The sequence below is a fragment of the Hippocampus comes genome, unplaced genomic scaffold, assembly GCF_001891065.2.
Source record: "Hippocampus comes isolate QL1 unplaced genomic scaffold, H_comes_QL1_v1.1 scaffold85, whole genome shotgun sequence".
NCBI lineage: Eukaryota > Metazoa > Chordata > Actinopteri > Syngnathiformes > Syngnathidae > Hippocampus > Hippocampus comes.
In genome coordinates, this window is record NW_017805540.1 from 2933465 (window position 1) to 2948914 (window position 15450).

The following is a 15450-nucleotide window of genomic DNA, read 5'->3' on the forward strand; positions in this document are numbered from 1 at the left end:
TTTGTTAGCATAAAGGATGTCTGCTTGTAAAATTACTTTAAGTTATGCTATCAACAAATAAAACAAAGGAATGTGTCTTTTATGTATGCAGTAAGATACATCTGCTGTTCTATGGCTACTGTTGCCTTTGAGGTATCAAGTTAGTAATAAGACTTGACTAGGAGTTAGTAATACTGTATGTCCAAAAAAAAAAAAAAAAAAAAAAACTACGGGCCAATTCTGAATGGTACATGAAAGGTTTAATCATTGTGATTGAGGATAAAAACAAAGAAGTGGTAATAAATGGCAAATCAACAAAAATGGCCCTCAAAACCTCCATTAGGTAAATGAGGTCTTCAGGAGCGCTCAAGCTTTTGAAGAGCGTCTTTATGAGTGAGCGAGTGGGAGGGGCGGGTTGGGACTGGGTGACGGAGAAGCACATTAGCTGTCCGAGTCTGTGTCGTGGCGTCGCCTGTGGCTTTGTGCGGCACCGCCAGGGGCCGTCTTGTGGCCCGAGGGGTTACAGGGGACAGGGGACCCCCCATCGGAGGTGTCTGTGTCGTGGCGCTGCTGTCGATGATGAGGGCGTGGGGGCTGTTGCTGTGCTTTCGGTCCCCCCCTTGAATGGCTGTCATGGGGTCTGGCTCCACTCTGACTGCGGTATGATGGATTAGGATGGTGGTGGTCCTTTCGGGGCCTGAAGAGCAATAGAAAGCAAATAATCAGACTTTGGCTTCTCATCCTTCTCTTGAATCATGAAGGCAGGCATTTTAGAGCGAGAAGCATCCCAGTCGCCTCCAACAGAGTTGTGTGCGTCCCCATTAGTATCGCATTCAGATTACTGAATTTTGTCTACCCCCACTTTCCCGCCCATTTCCACTTTCAATGTAGATACAGATTAAAAAAATAAATTAATACAAATAGGAATTTATCTAAAAATAGTTGAACTGGGTAAATTATTTCATGAATTTATTTTTAAAGACTTGATTAGGATTACGCCTTACAAAAAAAAAAACTAAATGTTGCCTTTACAACATTACAACATTGCGTAAGAAACCATCGACATGATTTTTCAGATGACTAGGCAAATTAGGGGTGAATTGCAGTTTAATGATGCTTCAGCACTATGAGTTCCACTTTTTAAATGTAACTACTGAAATAAATGAAAGTTTCTATAATATTTCAAGACTGTGTCCATCCATCCATTTTCCGATCCGCTTATCCTAACAAGGGTCGCGGGGGGTGCTGGAGCCTATCCCAGCCGTCTTCGGGTGTAGGCGGGGGACAACCCGAACCCGGTTGCCAGCCAATCGCAGGTCACACACAGATGAACAACCATCCGTGCTCACACTCACACCTATGGACAATTTCGAGTGTTCAATCAGCCTGCCATGCATGTTTTTGGAATGTGGGAGGAAACCGGAGTACCCGGAGAAAACCCACGCAGGCCGGGGGAGAACATGCAAACTCCACACACGGAGGCCGGAGCTGGAATTGAACCCTGTGAGGTCAACGCGCTAAGCACTGCACCGCCTCTATGATTGTATATTGTATTTAATTTTATTCAAGGACGATGTACTTTTTCCCCCCTAAAATACATTTGTCATCGGTCCTAGTCTTCAGTAAATGAGTGTATACTTAATTTTTTCTGTTGAAACAAATATATCTTATGTATTTGTTCTCCTTTTGAATAAAAATCTCCATAATAATGAAAACATGAACGATTATTAATAAATGCCTCGCCCCAATGCAGTTGAGTTAAATCCTTTTCCCTCCTTTTTTGATTGTCTCCGGTTTATTAGAGAGCAGCAGGCTGCAGTTTCCACACTTCCAAAACTCAAGCAATTACCGGTTGGTTTGAGGTGAGGTGAGTGACGTCTTAGCGCCCTCTAGTGAATCTTTTCTAATCATCACAAATGTATCTGAACTAAGAGTAGCTTGGTGTAAAACGAATATAAATCATGTATAAAGTGTCCTAAAATGTGCTCACTGTTCAACCAACCTCTTTCTGTCGTCATCTGAATCCGAGGAAGAGTCGCTTCTCTGCCTCTTCTTTTTCTTCTTCTTCTTTTTCTCCTTTTTGCTCTTCTTTTCTTTCTTTTTCTTCTTGCTCTCCTGACTAAAACTATTCAACAAAAAAAAATAAATAAAAGCAAAATGAGTTAAGAGCCTGACTCGGACTGTAAAAACGTATTTATTTCCAGCAAAGCGATGGGATGCCACATGAGGGAAACTCACACAATACAATGAGAGCCAACGGAAGACCTGCATTTCAGTCTGCCTTTCCGAAAATAATGAACGCTCAAAACACCGTTTATTATTGCGGTGGCAGTTTACGGCGCCGTGCAATTCCACACTACGGCAAACAACAATGACGATCATACTGTGAATAAGTTAACATTGTTTTTACAACGAGCAGAGTTTTTGAAACAGCCCGTTTAGTACTTTATGCAAGTGGGGCTAATGTAGTGTAGTACGCATGCTTTCTTACCGTTGCTCTACCTCTTCTTTTTCTGCACTCTCTGACGACTTTGCAGTTGAAGTTTCTGGATGATTTGCAGCCTTATGGTGCTGAAGTAAAAAAAAATAATTCTTATGTTTCATCAAGCTGTAGACAATAAAGCCTTCACGAATAAACAGTCACCACATGTATAGAAATGCATACTGTGGAACCAGTTTTAAAAGCTGAATGCAAACCCTTTTAACTGAGGTACTCCAATTACTCAAGGGCTCATTTCAGCCCTTATCACTAACATTTTCTGAAATGAGGAAATACTTTTAAGTCAACCAGCGTCACAGAACATGTTGTGTTTCAGCTTCGGAGCGTTTCACTGCAAATCAAGCGTTTAAGTTTGGGTTTACCGTAAAAACTGGAAGGCCCATTTTAACAGCCTCCTTTTCCTTTTGGGTGAGGACCATTTTTCGTGAGCCAGCGCTGTAAATAGAAACAAACACACTTGTCAGTCATGGGACTTGAGAGAAGAACAACACAGCTCTTATCTGCGATAAGCAGCTTGTTGAGGCTGAATGTCAAGAGGAATATTGTTAATTGGACGCAAATACTGTACAACCGGGAAGTGGCTAGAGTAATGTATTTTTTTAAAGTGCATTACGAAACGATAAGCAAACCAGAACAACTTGTTCAATAAGTACAGTAGTGATTTGATTAGCATTATTGAAAATACTGTATTACATTTATATAACAGTCTTTAAGAAATTGTCACACTAAAAAGAAAAAAAAAACATACCTGGAGCTTCCCAATCCCGAGAGCCGATCCACATTTTTTTCTTCACCATCATCATCTTCTCTTCTACACATATCTGCCAAGTCCTATGGGAATGCCAGCCATTTGGGTTAATGGATTGCTTCAAAATGGGTAAAAAAGTTTTGGGGTGAAAGAAAACAGGGTGGAATACAGTACCTCTTTTGTCAGTCCAGTGGGTTGTCTCTTTATGACCTTATGACCTCTACATTGACAGTGACAATTAGTTGTACATAACACTTTTTAGACATTGTATTAATTATTTTACCAATTACAGTAACATATTCTGGGTGGCACACTTACAACGCAGCCATCAATGCGTCATGTTCTGCAGCCTTTACAGCAGCGAGCTCCTCCTCTTTAGTTCGGGCGCGGCCAGTTTTGTCTTTAGCGTACCATGTCAGATCTTTGCCTTTTTGCCATCGACCAACTGGAGCCATGAGAGAATTTCCTGCAAGAAAGAACAAAAACAGAAGACCGTGAAAAACTATTTTCCCCAGAAGAAATACAGAGTGCCCTTGGTTCCGTTCCTTCAATTGCAACATAATCCATATTTGTGCATAAATCGAAAAAACACCATAGTTCATCACCAACCTGTGTTAATGTATTGCCGGTAGTTACGTCATAATTACACTAACATTTAATAAGCACATCAGTGATGACTAAATAAATAATGTGCCATTGTGCCATGGGAAGTTATCCAATTTCACTTAATTTGTCCTAAAATTATTACTCACAATTAAATGTATATTTCTTCATCTCTAGATGCCGGCGATGTGGGCTGGTAGGCAAAATAATTTAATTCTCTTCCGTCAGATGGGAGAAGGTATAATAACCCTGTATGTATCCATCTTTTGCCATTCATACGACAGAATTCACGACTTTCCCGCGAGAATAGCGGGTTTGGCACATTAATCAGTTCCCATTTCACTAGTAAGATGCAGTAAATGGCAAATGGTATATAATTCAATTTATTGATGTTAATGCTGTACTTCGCAAACACGGTGGCCTTCCACGTAGCATTCCATGTTGACCCAGTTGAAGGGGGGCTCAAATAGCAGAGCGGCTACGTGGATCAGCCCAGAGTGGGCGATGGATTGGATTTAAGCAGCACACGGCACCGCTCTAAAACAAGTATCAAACAATCAAGAACCCGTGTGATGAAGGACACGGCAGGAAAAGGTAAGAAAATGTAGCACGACGTGTCACTACGCAACGTTAGCGCGTTAATCAACTTATTAGCTCTTGTCTGGCTACTCGTGCTTGGGAGCTAAAACACGCGAGCGTTTAGCATTGCTTTGCATACTTACCCAGATAATTCTCTCGGTGTTTGTCCACTTTAACGTCATCCCAGTTGAACTGGTCCTGGCCTCCTCGAACCCCTCCGGCTCTCGAAGAACCGAACATGTTCGGCTTTTTTTAAATGAAAAGCGAAGAAATATAACTAGTTAGCTTTGGCCACACAGTAGCGGCCTCTGTCGTTCCAACATCCGGGGAATTCCATAACTACCCCTCTTGGATATGCTGTACGACTTTCTCCCTAGTGGGATATGAATAGACTTCATAGACAGTTAAACATGCTGTATCTATGAACATTTATATAAATTGACCCAAAGTGGTATCACTATATGATTGGAAAAAACAATTGACGTTACACGATCGCTCAATATTTTTCTCAATACATATCAGGGCCTTAAATCAAAATTAATTAAAAACGTTTAAGCACCTTCGACCTTTTGGATTACAAAAAAGAAAATCCGCCAATGTTTTGTTGCTTTCGTGGCCTGTATATGTGCGTATCCTGTCACTCACGCACTCAGCTTGTTTACTCACTCGGTCGCGTAGTGATGACGTAACATGCACGAAACAAACGCAAAATGTATCTCCGAGCGAAGGAGCCCAGCCTGAGCCCGAGGACGAGCACAATCCCTCAGGGGCGTCCTCGGAAAGTGACGTCCAAGTAACCGCAAATGTATATGAGATATTTCGCCAGGCTTTACTCAGGTAGGAAGAACAAACATGTTTATTTGTTCCCTGTCTCTCGGCTACAGTATCAGCAGTGTGGCAACGGCTGCCATAGAGATGCCGCGTTTTTTTCTTTTGTGTGTGCCTGTCAAGACGCGTTGTTTCACATTGCAATATTTTATTCAGAAGTCACATGTGGTGCATTGGGTTATTACTTATTTCGATGAGTACAATGCTGTTCTCAGATCATACTTTGTACGCTTATTAAACTGTAGAAAATGAGTCGCTACAATCTAGGAAAACTGGAATTGGATCCGGGTGGCAGTTTTACATGCTTAGCAAACAAACATGCATTTTTATTGAGCTGTGTGACATGATTGTAAGGATGCATTTCCACATTTTACTTGCATTATAGCCAGGAATGGCAGGGAAATTAGCATTACTTCGTGTATACAATGCAACATATATGGCTGCATTTACAGTAGACAGTAAAGTGACTGTTCTTGGCCACCCGTTTCCAATAAATCTCACATGATTTGCTTCCAATGAGAGTCAGCTGGAGTTGATGAAGTCAAATATCTAATTTGCTGTCATGCTGCACAACATATAAGTGCTCGGTGTTGAATTGCGGGTCTGTCAGAGGCTGTGGTGTAGTAATGAAGAAATAAATGACTGCCACCTGAGTATCACATTGCCACTTTAATTCAAATTTTACAGATTTATAACCGTGCACTTTGGGGCACTTATTCAAATTAGGAATTCTAATTCTAGAACGTTATTGTAGTTAAGTAAAATGGATTTACACTTCACGTCCAAAAAGAAAAATTGCAGTCCTAAATCTGGTATTTACTGGAGCACACCTAAAATGCCACATTATGGTCCAACTGTGTCAATCCCAGACGACAAGGGGGGAAAAAAAATCAATTGATGTGTGGGTTTAGGACTATTTAAAAACCCCTTTGGCTGTATGAAGTTGTTACTAAATATACACAAGGATCATCCACGGGGCAAGGAAAAAAGGAAGTCCCTGGCCCTTTAAGAGAAGAGACAATGGAGAAGGACTCTTGTCATTTGCACCTGCAAACACAACCAGGTCACAACGGGATCGCGTGGAGACGAGAAGGCTATTAAATGTCCTTTTTTTTCTGAACTGCTATGCCTTTAGGAATTTTTTGCATGTCAGCTATCATGCGGATAATCATCTCTAATCTGAGCCCCATCTGACATTTGCGACCAGGGTGGCATTCTGCAACCTTTTTATTGCACGTGGTGGTTTAAAACCTCTGCGGTAATGTAGCTCTCACTTCCTGATTGCTCTGGTTACATTTTATTTTTTCACCAACGAATTAAGGTCAAAGTGCATCACTTAGGCTGGTATGCCAATACCTGTATAGCCCTACCCTATCTACTCCTCAAGGGTGCTATCTTGATTGCCTGTCTTGTAAAAGCCTCGTTAGTCACCCTGGAAAGCTGCAGTGTTGTTTTTAGTCAAACTCGTGAGTCAGCCTCTAAAATTGCAGTGTGTCACCCGTTAGCCAAGCCCTCTTACTCTCTCTGTCCTGTCTTTTTTTAGCTATGGCTGGACCGAGGCCCGTGGTGCTGAGTGGCCCATCCGGGGCGGGTAAAAGCACTCTGCTCAAGAAGCTCATGAAAGAATACAATGGTGTCTTTGGCTTCAGCGTCTCGCGTGAGTTTTTGTGTTTGCTTGTTTGCTTTTAATTTACAACGAAAGAATTAACGGAACCATAAACTGTGATGCCCTATGTCAGCCAACGGAGGGGCATATGAACCTAAAAGTATATTAAAATAATGTAAAACACTTATAAGTAATTGTATTTGTTTATTTTTCACAATTGAATCCTGAGTTTTGACTTTTAATGTCTGCACGATTTATGTTTTTTTTTTAATTCAATTTAGCTTTGCCAAACAGAAATACTAAATTGAAACTGAAATTTATATTTTCCTGCTATAAACAAACAGTGTAAAAGTTGATGAAATAAACAAAAAAAAGAGAGAGAAAAAAAAAGAAAACCAGTTATCATGCGTTATATTGTCATATATTTGTCATTTAATTCAGGTCACTGGGCTTAACCTGCAAAAAAAAATTTGATCCTCAAATTTAGAAAGTTGCTCCTCAAATTAAGTCATTGATTCGCAAAACTGCTCTGTAAAAAAAAATGAGCCTTGTAGTGCATTTGTCATTTGCCTTTTTTTTTTGTTTGTTTTAAAGCTTCAAATAAGCCTGCTTTGAGGGGTGGTCGTGTCTCATTCAAATGAAACACAGATCATGCTGCCCCCCCCACCCCCTACTAAAATCAATTTAATACGGCTTTCGTTGTTGTGACGACAGTGGGCAGAGCCAGGGAGGAGTGATGAGGCTAGTTGTGCAGTCGTAGAAGTGGCAGCCCTGAGTGTGAAAAAAATTAGCAATCCCCCTTCAAGAGAGTCAAAGCAGTGACTGTATTTTCACTTGTGGAGGCAGCACTTCATCACCCAGTTGCTGAATTATACTTAAATATAAATCAGCATGCGGTAAGTTTAGTCTTTGTTGACGGTGCTGATCCATAATCAGAACACATTTGGACTTCCTCCCTCAGATACAACAAGAAACCCACGACCTGGAGAAGAGAATGGCAAAGGTACATTCGATTTTCACCTCTTTGGGATACTTGACATCATCATTATCATCATCTTCGTCATCATCACGTGACCTCTTTTGCTGTTCTTCCAGATTATCATTACGTCACACGGGAAGCCATGCAGGCCGCCATCGCTAAAGGCGAATTCATTGAGAGCGCAGAGTTTTCCGGGAACATGTACGGGACGAGCAGAGCCGCCGTGGAGGCCGTCAAGGCACGCAACCTCATCTGCATTCTCGACATCGACATGCAAGGGGTGAAGAATATCAAGAAGACCGACCTCAATCCCATATACATCTCCATCCAGCCTCCGTCTTTGGATGTGCTGGTGAGAAAAAGTCTAGTATATGCAGGGATTGCTCAGTTTACTCAACTGTATTCATTGAGCATTTTAAAACAAGCACCGCGGTATACAAAGTGCTGTACATGGAGCAAAAATAATTCAAACAACAACAATCAAGAAATTAACAACAAAGACAGTAGAAAGCACAAAAACAGTAAAACTAAAAATCAAGTCTCATACACGAGTCAAAAGCCAAAGAATAAAAATGAGTTTTAAGATGAGTTTTAAAGATGGGCAGCGAGGGGGCTTGCCTAACATTCAACGAGGGGTCATTCTAAAAAGAGGTACCAGCAGTGGAAAAGGCTCGATCCCATCTGAGCCTCCACTTAGTTCTTGGTGCCTCTAATAATGTCTGGTCCGCACACCTGAGCCACCGGGCAGGTCCGTCGGGGCAGGGGAGCTCAGAGAGGTAAGGTGTAGCGAGGCCATTTAACGATTTGAAAGCAAATAATAGGATCTTAAAAAGAACTCTAAAATGTATTGGGAGCCTGTGAAGGGACGCCAGAGTAGGAGTTATGTGCTCCCTCTTGCGAGTACCAATCAAGAGGCGAGCAGCAGCATTCTGGACCAACTGGAGACGTTTAATGGAGGATTGGCTGACTCCAAAGTAAAGTGCATTACAGTCATCCTGCCGAGATGTGATGAAGTCATGAATTACTGTTTCAAAGTGCTCTGGAGAAAGGAGAGGCTTGGCTTTAGCCAGCGGCCGAATATGAAAGAAGCTGGAAAAGCCACCATTATATTAGGCAAAAAAAGAATCCGACATTGAGAAAATCCTCTTCGTTAGTCGTTGGCACTGCACTGCAGCAGTTTGATACATTGGCAAGTCATCATTAGCATTGAACACAATTTTCTTTTTTGTCAGTTTCAAATCAAATTTTAAATACTAGCGGTATCGGGACTTGGTATCGGAGTCATCAAATAGAGAATACTCATTCTGGTATCATTCTGAAATGAAGCGGTATCGAACATCCCTACTCATAATATTTTGCAATCAAGCTGTCCTTGTCATGCTTTCAGGAAGCCCGTCTGAGAGCAAGAAAAACGGAGTCAGAAGAGAGCCTGCAGAGGCGCATTAGGCAAAAAAAAATCAGACATTGAGAAAATCGTCTTCGTTAGTCGTTGGCACTACACTGCATCAACTGATACATTGGCAAATCATCATTAGCATTGACCACAATTTTCTTTTTTGTCAGTTTCAAATGAAATTTTAAATACTAGCGGTATCGGGACTTGGTATCGGAGTCATCAAATAGAGAATACTCATTCTGGTATCATTCTGAAATGAAGCGGTATCGAACATCCCTACTCATAATATTTTGCAATCAAGCTGTCCTTGTCATGCTTTCAGGAAGCCCGTCTGAGAGCAAGAAAAACGGAGTCAGAAGAGAGCCTGCAGAGGCGCTTGGATGCCGCCAAGGTGGACATGGAGTTGAGTAAGTTCTTTTTTTTCCTCCACAAAAATAGACTGCTCCACCCCCAAAATAATAAATAAATAAAGGGGACACATAAACAACACAATGTAACTCTTAAGTGTTCCCATTTTTTTTTTTAGCAGTTTATATTCACTCCGCTCTTATGTGTCATATATTCGAGATGACCGACACAGCACTCTATGAATGACAAATGTGAGTCTCCTTCCCCCTAACCAGATGTCTGTCGTAGTCATTGTCATCAAGAATAATTATTGAACAAATAAATGACCTAAACCATTCTTTCATTATTGCTATTTGTGCACCCTGCCGAAGATCACAAACAGCAGAACCCAAATATGACGTGAGCGTATTTGTACTCCCGCGCAGGTAAAGAACCCGACATGTTTGACGTCATGATCGTGAATGACAACTTGGAAGACGCTTATGGGCATTTAAAAGATGCTCTTCTTGAGGTGAGCTGAAAATAGATTGATGTTGCCAGCCATGGCGTCCCACTCAACACTGTTTCCTTATGTCATGTCATGAACGCGCAAGCTAACTCATGAACGTAGCGGTATGATTTTCCGTTGCCAAGCAAGTGTAAGAATACTTAAAATTATCATTAGTATCACTTTCAAACAGGTTGTGCTGGTGGTTCATTACTACTTTAATGTCCATTTATAGAGTTACTGAGAAGACATCATTTTTCAGTTTATTGATTAGTGAGCTAGCATTGAAGATCATGATGGAATTATCACATTATTAGATCGCTAGAGGAATGTGACACACTAGAAACAAATTATTAAAAAATATATTTAGACATTTCTATGCCTAACTTTGTGTTTACAATATAAACCAAACAAGTTCGCACAATCACAATTTTGTCTGGTAGCATTAGCAAGTTGTGATGCTGTTTTTTTTTTTTTTTTTTTTTAAATAGCAGGTTTTAAGGTGTCTCTTGTATGCCATATTTAGTTACATTTTAACAGCTGCAATTATGTTTTATTATTCATCTTGAGCGCTACATTTAATTCATCTTTAACTTTTGCTTGTATGCTACTTTTGATCAATCATTGCTTGGATGCTACATTCCACATTAAATAGTTGTGCAACTGTTTTTATTTCACAGCTCCATTCAATTATCTCCAGTAGATATGTTTTCATTTCGATTGAGTGATCCATTTAAATCATTTCTAACTAATGGAATGTAGTTTTTTAAAATCTTTTATGTTCGAGATAAAACTGCTGTCTTCAATCTTTAAATGACAAGAAGTGCACCGAACTCAATGAAAACGATTGGATTATTGTGTCATTTTTTTTTTTCCTTCTTCCCTCAGGAAATCAACATGGTCAAGAAAATCAACATGTCTTCATAGGAGATGAGGCAAAACAAAACACAGTTCACTTCTTTACAAAGACCTCATTGTGAACATTCCATCCAAAAAAAGGTGGTCTGGAAAAGCTCCCTGAGCATTTTGTCCAAATATGTAGGTTTACATGTGTGTTTAGACAGTTTTTATTACTAAAGTGGAACTTTTTTTTTTTTTTTTTTAATGACAAGGAGTTTTCCTCTTTTTTAAAAAAAATCCTTATTTACATGTGTATTCTAGAAACTTTATGTGTTATATTCTGACCTTGATAGGCCAGGTGACTGAAACTGTCTTTAGTCAGCAACAGTTTTTCTCCACCCCGGACGTAACTGGACGTAACTGAACTCATTCCGACACGTTGACAAACTGGTCTGTCAAGCTTACTTATTTGGCTGTTTGTCCTCGTGCCATTGTGCATTGTCCTCATGCCATGTGTGATTAATCAGTGTGAAATCTTTTGCTGGTAAAAAAAAAACACATCCATTTCATTGAATTTCCGAGAGTGTGCAAGTCAACTGAAAGCATATATTTATTCCATTTCATGCTATTTTGCTTTGTACTATGATTTAAAAAAAAAAAAAAAAAAAAAACGTATTAGGATTAAGTCCCATGTCATAGGCTAGTCAGTATATATGGCCTAGTGATCATGTCAGTTTTTTTTTTTTTTTTTTTTTTTTTTTTAAAAGGGGTTGGGGGGGGGGTCAATTATGTTTATTTAACCTGCATTTAAATTGATTTCTGAAGTGGACTGTTGAGCATTCTAACAAAATGAAATATCATGCTTTTTCTTTGAGTCTCTTGGAATCATTGATTTATGTGTATCTGGGTCAAAATGTGGATTTGTAGCCGCCCCCCCCCCCCCAAAAAGAAGCATCACTCAGTCAAGTCTTCAGTAAAATTATTAAAAATTACCCACCGAACCCAATTTTCACAGATTTGGGCGGACATGCCCATGACAGCAGGACATACAAAAAAAATAACGTCTCAAGGACCCCTGTATGAAATTGAACAGACAGTCTGCCATTTTTGGTTTGAAACAGACATTTCCAGGGCTCATACTTTTTATTGGAACACTTATTCATCATTCGCATAACTTAAGATCATCTTTGTTACTTTGAGATGAACATGGTCAGACTCCAGACCTGAATTCATTTGGGAGCCTCTTTATGTGGTTTGGTGAAGACTGCTGTTTTGGCTATCAACTCATTTCTAATGGCCTTCAACAGTTTAAACTATTATTGGTGAACATTCATGTGGAATAACAACAGGAACAATTTGTATGTCTTTTACAAACATGGAAACAATTTTATTTTATTTTTTTGTAATATTCAGATTTTAACACATTTGAAAGCAAACATGTTTTCCATTCAAAAACAACACATTTCAAATACAAGCGATTACAATCTTTTGAGAGCGTTATGAATGACACAGAACCCAAATCCTTACTCAAGCAGGACTTTAATCCCTTTATTAAATTGAAATACTCAGTGCTTTGGAAAAGCAGCATGCAGTCAATTATTGAAATGAACTTAAAAGGAGCCCATGAGCTCACGTTATTGCACCACATGAACAGACTCGGAGACAATTCAATGCACTATAAATGTATCAACACGATAAATGATTAACGCAAATGACTGAATTAGGTTGTATATCTAATCGTCGTCTCCCTCTACATGTTGACCTTTAACAATCAAATTTTGGAAGTAGTTTCTATTTAAATCAACACATGAAATCTTATGAAATACTAATAAAAGGTAGCAAATTCATACCTAAATGCTATCATTTATGGTAACTGTATAACGCTTCCCTCAATTACAATTTTGTGTTTCTGAGTAAACGTTTTATTTTGAAGTCATTGACAGTGTCGTGCTTCACTCACTGCGGGGTTCCTTTCCCACTCAGTGACGTGAATGTAGACTACACTGGTTGTCTGTGTTCTTTTGGGTGACAAGTGACCAGTCCAGCGTGTCCGCCTTTTGCTAATATCAGCAGTTGTTGATTTAACGGTCTGAAAATCTCCTCTATTTTACCAATGTTGTATTATGTTGCACAAGAGGAGGTCACATGCAATACCATGGATGTAGTGTGCTCTCTAATGCCATAGTTGCTTCAAGAAAACATCAGCTCATTACTTACAAGTATTTGTAATGGTAACTGATTGTCATTCCACTCGATCTTTTTGTTTCTTTCGGTGTCTGTGACAAGAAACAATCAGGTTTCTGGTCCACAGTTTGGTTTGAGTGAATCGAAGGCGACGATCACTCAGTTTTGACTGTCGTGATCGCGTGTTACCGTCCAACCATTATTTTGTCATAAGGAATGGTTTGTTAACAGCTGAAAATATTCTGAAAGTTAGGAGAGGATTCAAACCGATGGTGTTTAAGACTAAGGAGGATTGCGGCGAACAGAATTCAAAGCTACTGGTTTTGGGGTTGTTGTTTGTCGCTGATTTGAAGTGTGACAGGGTTTCCCACGGATGTATAGCCGGACATCTGCGTTGATAATTTGGTTTTAAAGCTCCGCTGCCCTCCTCCCACCCTCTGCACCTCGGAGCAGTACGAAGGCTTCACCTCCAGCTTGGCGTGGCTCACTTGAATGGGGACACGCCTTTCCGACTGGGTACTGCTTCCTTGTGGCGCATTAGATGAGAAAACATTGCCGGCTAGATGTTCTCTGCAGCGAGAGAAAAATCCGCTTCTATGCCTCGGAGCCGCCACGGGACGTCCCACGTTGAGGAGCACCGGATGTCCCACGGCGGTGCCGCCAACCTCCCTCTGGAGCACGGAGATCTCACAGGGCTTCTCGACAGGACCGTAGCTGGTCGAACCGTCAGATCCTCCTTCCTGTGGGACGTAATCCTCCAAGTCTTCCAGTGCTAGAACATGACTTCCACGTGTTAGTGTCTTTGCTTCCTGCTTTCCATAAAGGTCTTCATCATTATCATCATCGGGTTCCAAGATGACGATTTGCAGATCCTCCGGGTCTTCACGAGCCTCCCCAGCCGTGGTAAGAACAGACGAGATCTCAAAGGGATCTCCTGAACCAGACGGAGTCGCCTCATCCTCCCAGGCGCTGCCTCCCAGCTCCACCAGATTGTTGTTGGAATTGTTTGCATTCGGGTTCTCTGCGGGTGATCTTTTGGGTCTGGAAGGAGCGGCGGAGCGGTCCAAGATGGCCGGCGACACACCCCTCCTCCTGGATGGCCTGGGAGATTTATTGACCTTGTACTCGATCACCTCCTCCACCTCAACCCAATTGGGCTTGCTCTCAGCGACAATAGAACTGGCACCCTCCGCACCCTCAGCTTCTGTGACATAGTAGGTTGGCACCGCGCTTTTCCTGGGAGCGGCGGCCATCCGCCTGGTCCTGCTGGTGGAGGTCTCTGAGGCGGTCATCTCCAAGCGGTGGGCTCCAGTGCCAGTCATGCCAGGGGACTTGTGCCTCCTCATTCTTGGATTCTTCACCACTGTGGTGATCGTCTCCTCACTGCCAATAAACCACCACCGCAGACATTATTATCCAAGAGGACTCTGCACTGGTTCGCGTGCAATTTTCACACAGACTGTCCAAGCAAGGGAGGGATGGTGTAAGTCACAGGTGTCAAAGTCAAGGCCCGGGGGCCAGATCTGGCCCGCCACATCATTTTATGAAGCAATTCAAGCATGTCAACTTCCATGATGCTTGCTAAAGTCTGAACCAAAATGTCAAATTGTCGTTAATGTAATAAATACAATGTTTGAACAATCCATTATTCTTGACTTCTGATGTCAAAACTAGTTATCCATCTATTTGTTGTTCATTGTGTATGTAATATGTGGAGGTGGTTAAACATTTCTATAGTTTCACAAAATTCACTGTCATAACGGCCCTCCAAGGGAAACCGTAACTACAATGTGGCCCGTGACAAAAATGGTGGAAGCGAAATGGGGACTGACGGTTCTCCAAAATGCCGCCATGAAAGAAGCATGCCGCAGGAGGGCAGTCAATCATTTATTTCGTGTCATGAGTTGTTGAGTTGGAGGTTAAATTTGCATCCTCGCAAGAACAGCCAATCCTTTTCGTCAGCCGTGTGGGAAGAACTGTTCGCACTCATGCTTTGCATTCCACAAATTTGAATCGCGGTCACAATAAAGTCCACACAGCATGCTTCATGAAGACAAGGTCGCACAAATTTTGGAAACAAATCGAGCTTCCATCATGTCGTTGTGTAAGAATCAAAGCATTCATTCACTTATTGTGTTTTAATAATATTAATATTATTATTAATAATAATATTTACCTGTAAAGTTAACAATTGCAAGGTTCTGTAATTGCAACTGCCTGACCCGTGAACATTCACATTTTCCATTACTTCCCATGGAAAAAATATTTCGACTGTTGCACTATACCTCTATGTAGGTCTAAGTATAAAGGTGATGACAAGGCAAAAAAACACCAACAACAAAAGAACCTAGACCATGCATGAATGGCACTTAC

The 15450-nt window shown here is 41.0% G+C and overlaps 3 protein-coding genes across 19 annotated transcripts in view; 1 reads left to right on the top strand and 2 right to left on the bottom strand.

Moving 5' to 3' along the window:
* Nucleotides 1-217: 217 nt before the first annotated feature.
* Nucleotides 218-5147, bottom strand: cunh1orf35 (chromosome unknown C1orf35 homolog). Of its 3 annotated transcripts, none has more exons than XM_019878882.1 (9): nucleotides 5076-5147; nucleotides 4553-4655; nucleotides 3546-3693; nucleotides 3402-3447; nucleotides 3228-3310; nucleotides 2842-2914; nucleotides 2471-2550; nucleotides 1982-2104; nucleotides 218-676 (listed from the first exon to the last, which is right to left on the bottom strand). In XM_019878882.1, exons 2-9 carry the CDS (start codon nucleotides 4647-4649, stop codon nucleotides 421-423), a joined length of 906 nt encoding a protein of 301 aa, XP_019734441.1. In that variant the 5' UTR covers nucleotides 4650-4655; nucleotides 5076-5147; the 3' UTR covers nucleotides 218-420. The 3 variants fall into 3 exon arrangements, with proteins under 3 accessions (XP_019734441.1, XP_019734440.1, XP_019734439.1); XM_019878881.1 differs by having other exon boundaries at nucleotides 4969-5081; XM_019878880.1 differs by lacking the exon at nucleotides 5076-5147 and having other exon boundaries at nucleotides 4553-5069.
* guk1a (guanylate kinase 1a) lies at nucleotides 5135-11541 on the top strand. The gene is made up of 7 exons (XM_019878885.1): nucleotides 5135-5246; nucleotides 6781-6894; nucleotides 7805-7846; nucleotides 7939-8174; nucleotides 9541-9625; nucleotides 9992-10077; nucleotides 10942-11541. The coding sequence occupies exons 1-7, from the start codon at nucleotides 5213-5215 to the stop codon at nucleotides 10978-10980; spliced, it is 636 nt and encodes a 211-aa protein (XP_019734444.1). The 5' UTR covers nucleotides 5135-5212; the 3' UTR covers nucleotides 10981-11541.
* A 760-nt stretch (nucleotides 11542-12301) lies between these two features.
* Nucleotides 12302-15450, bottom strand: part of obscnb (obscurin, cytoskeletal calmodulin and titin-interacting RhoGEF b) — a 66497-nt gene continuing 63348 nt past the window's right edge. For all 15 annotated transcript variants that reach the window (XM_019878854.1, XM_019878860.1, XM_019878862.1 and 12 more), the window contains one exon: nucleotides 12302-14460. In XM_019878854.1, the coding sequence (XP_019734413.1) occupies nucleotides 13392-14460 (1069 nt within the window). In that variant the 3' untranslated portion in view covers nucleotides 12302-13391. The remainder of the gene's footprint in view (nucleotides 14461-15450) is intronic.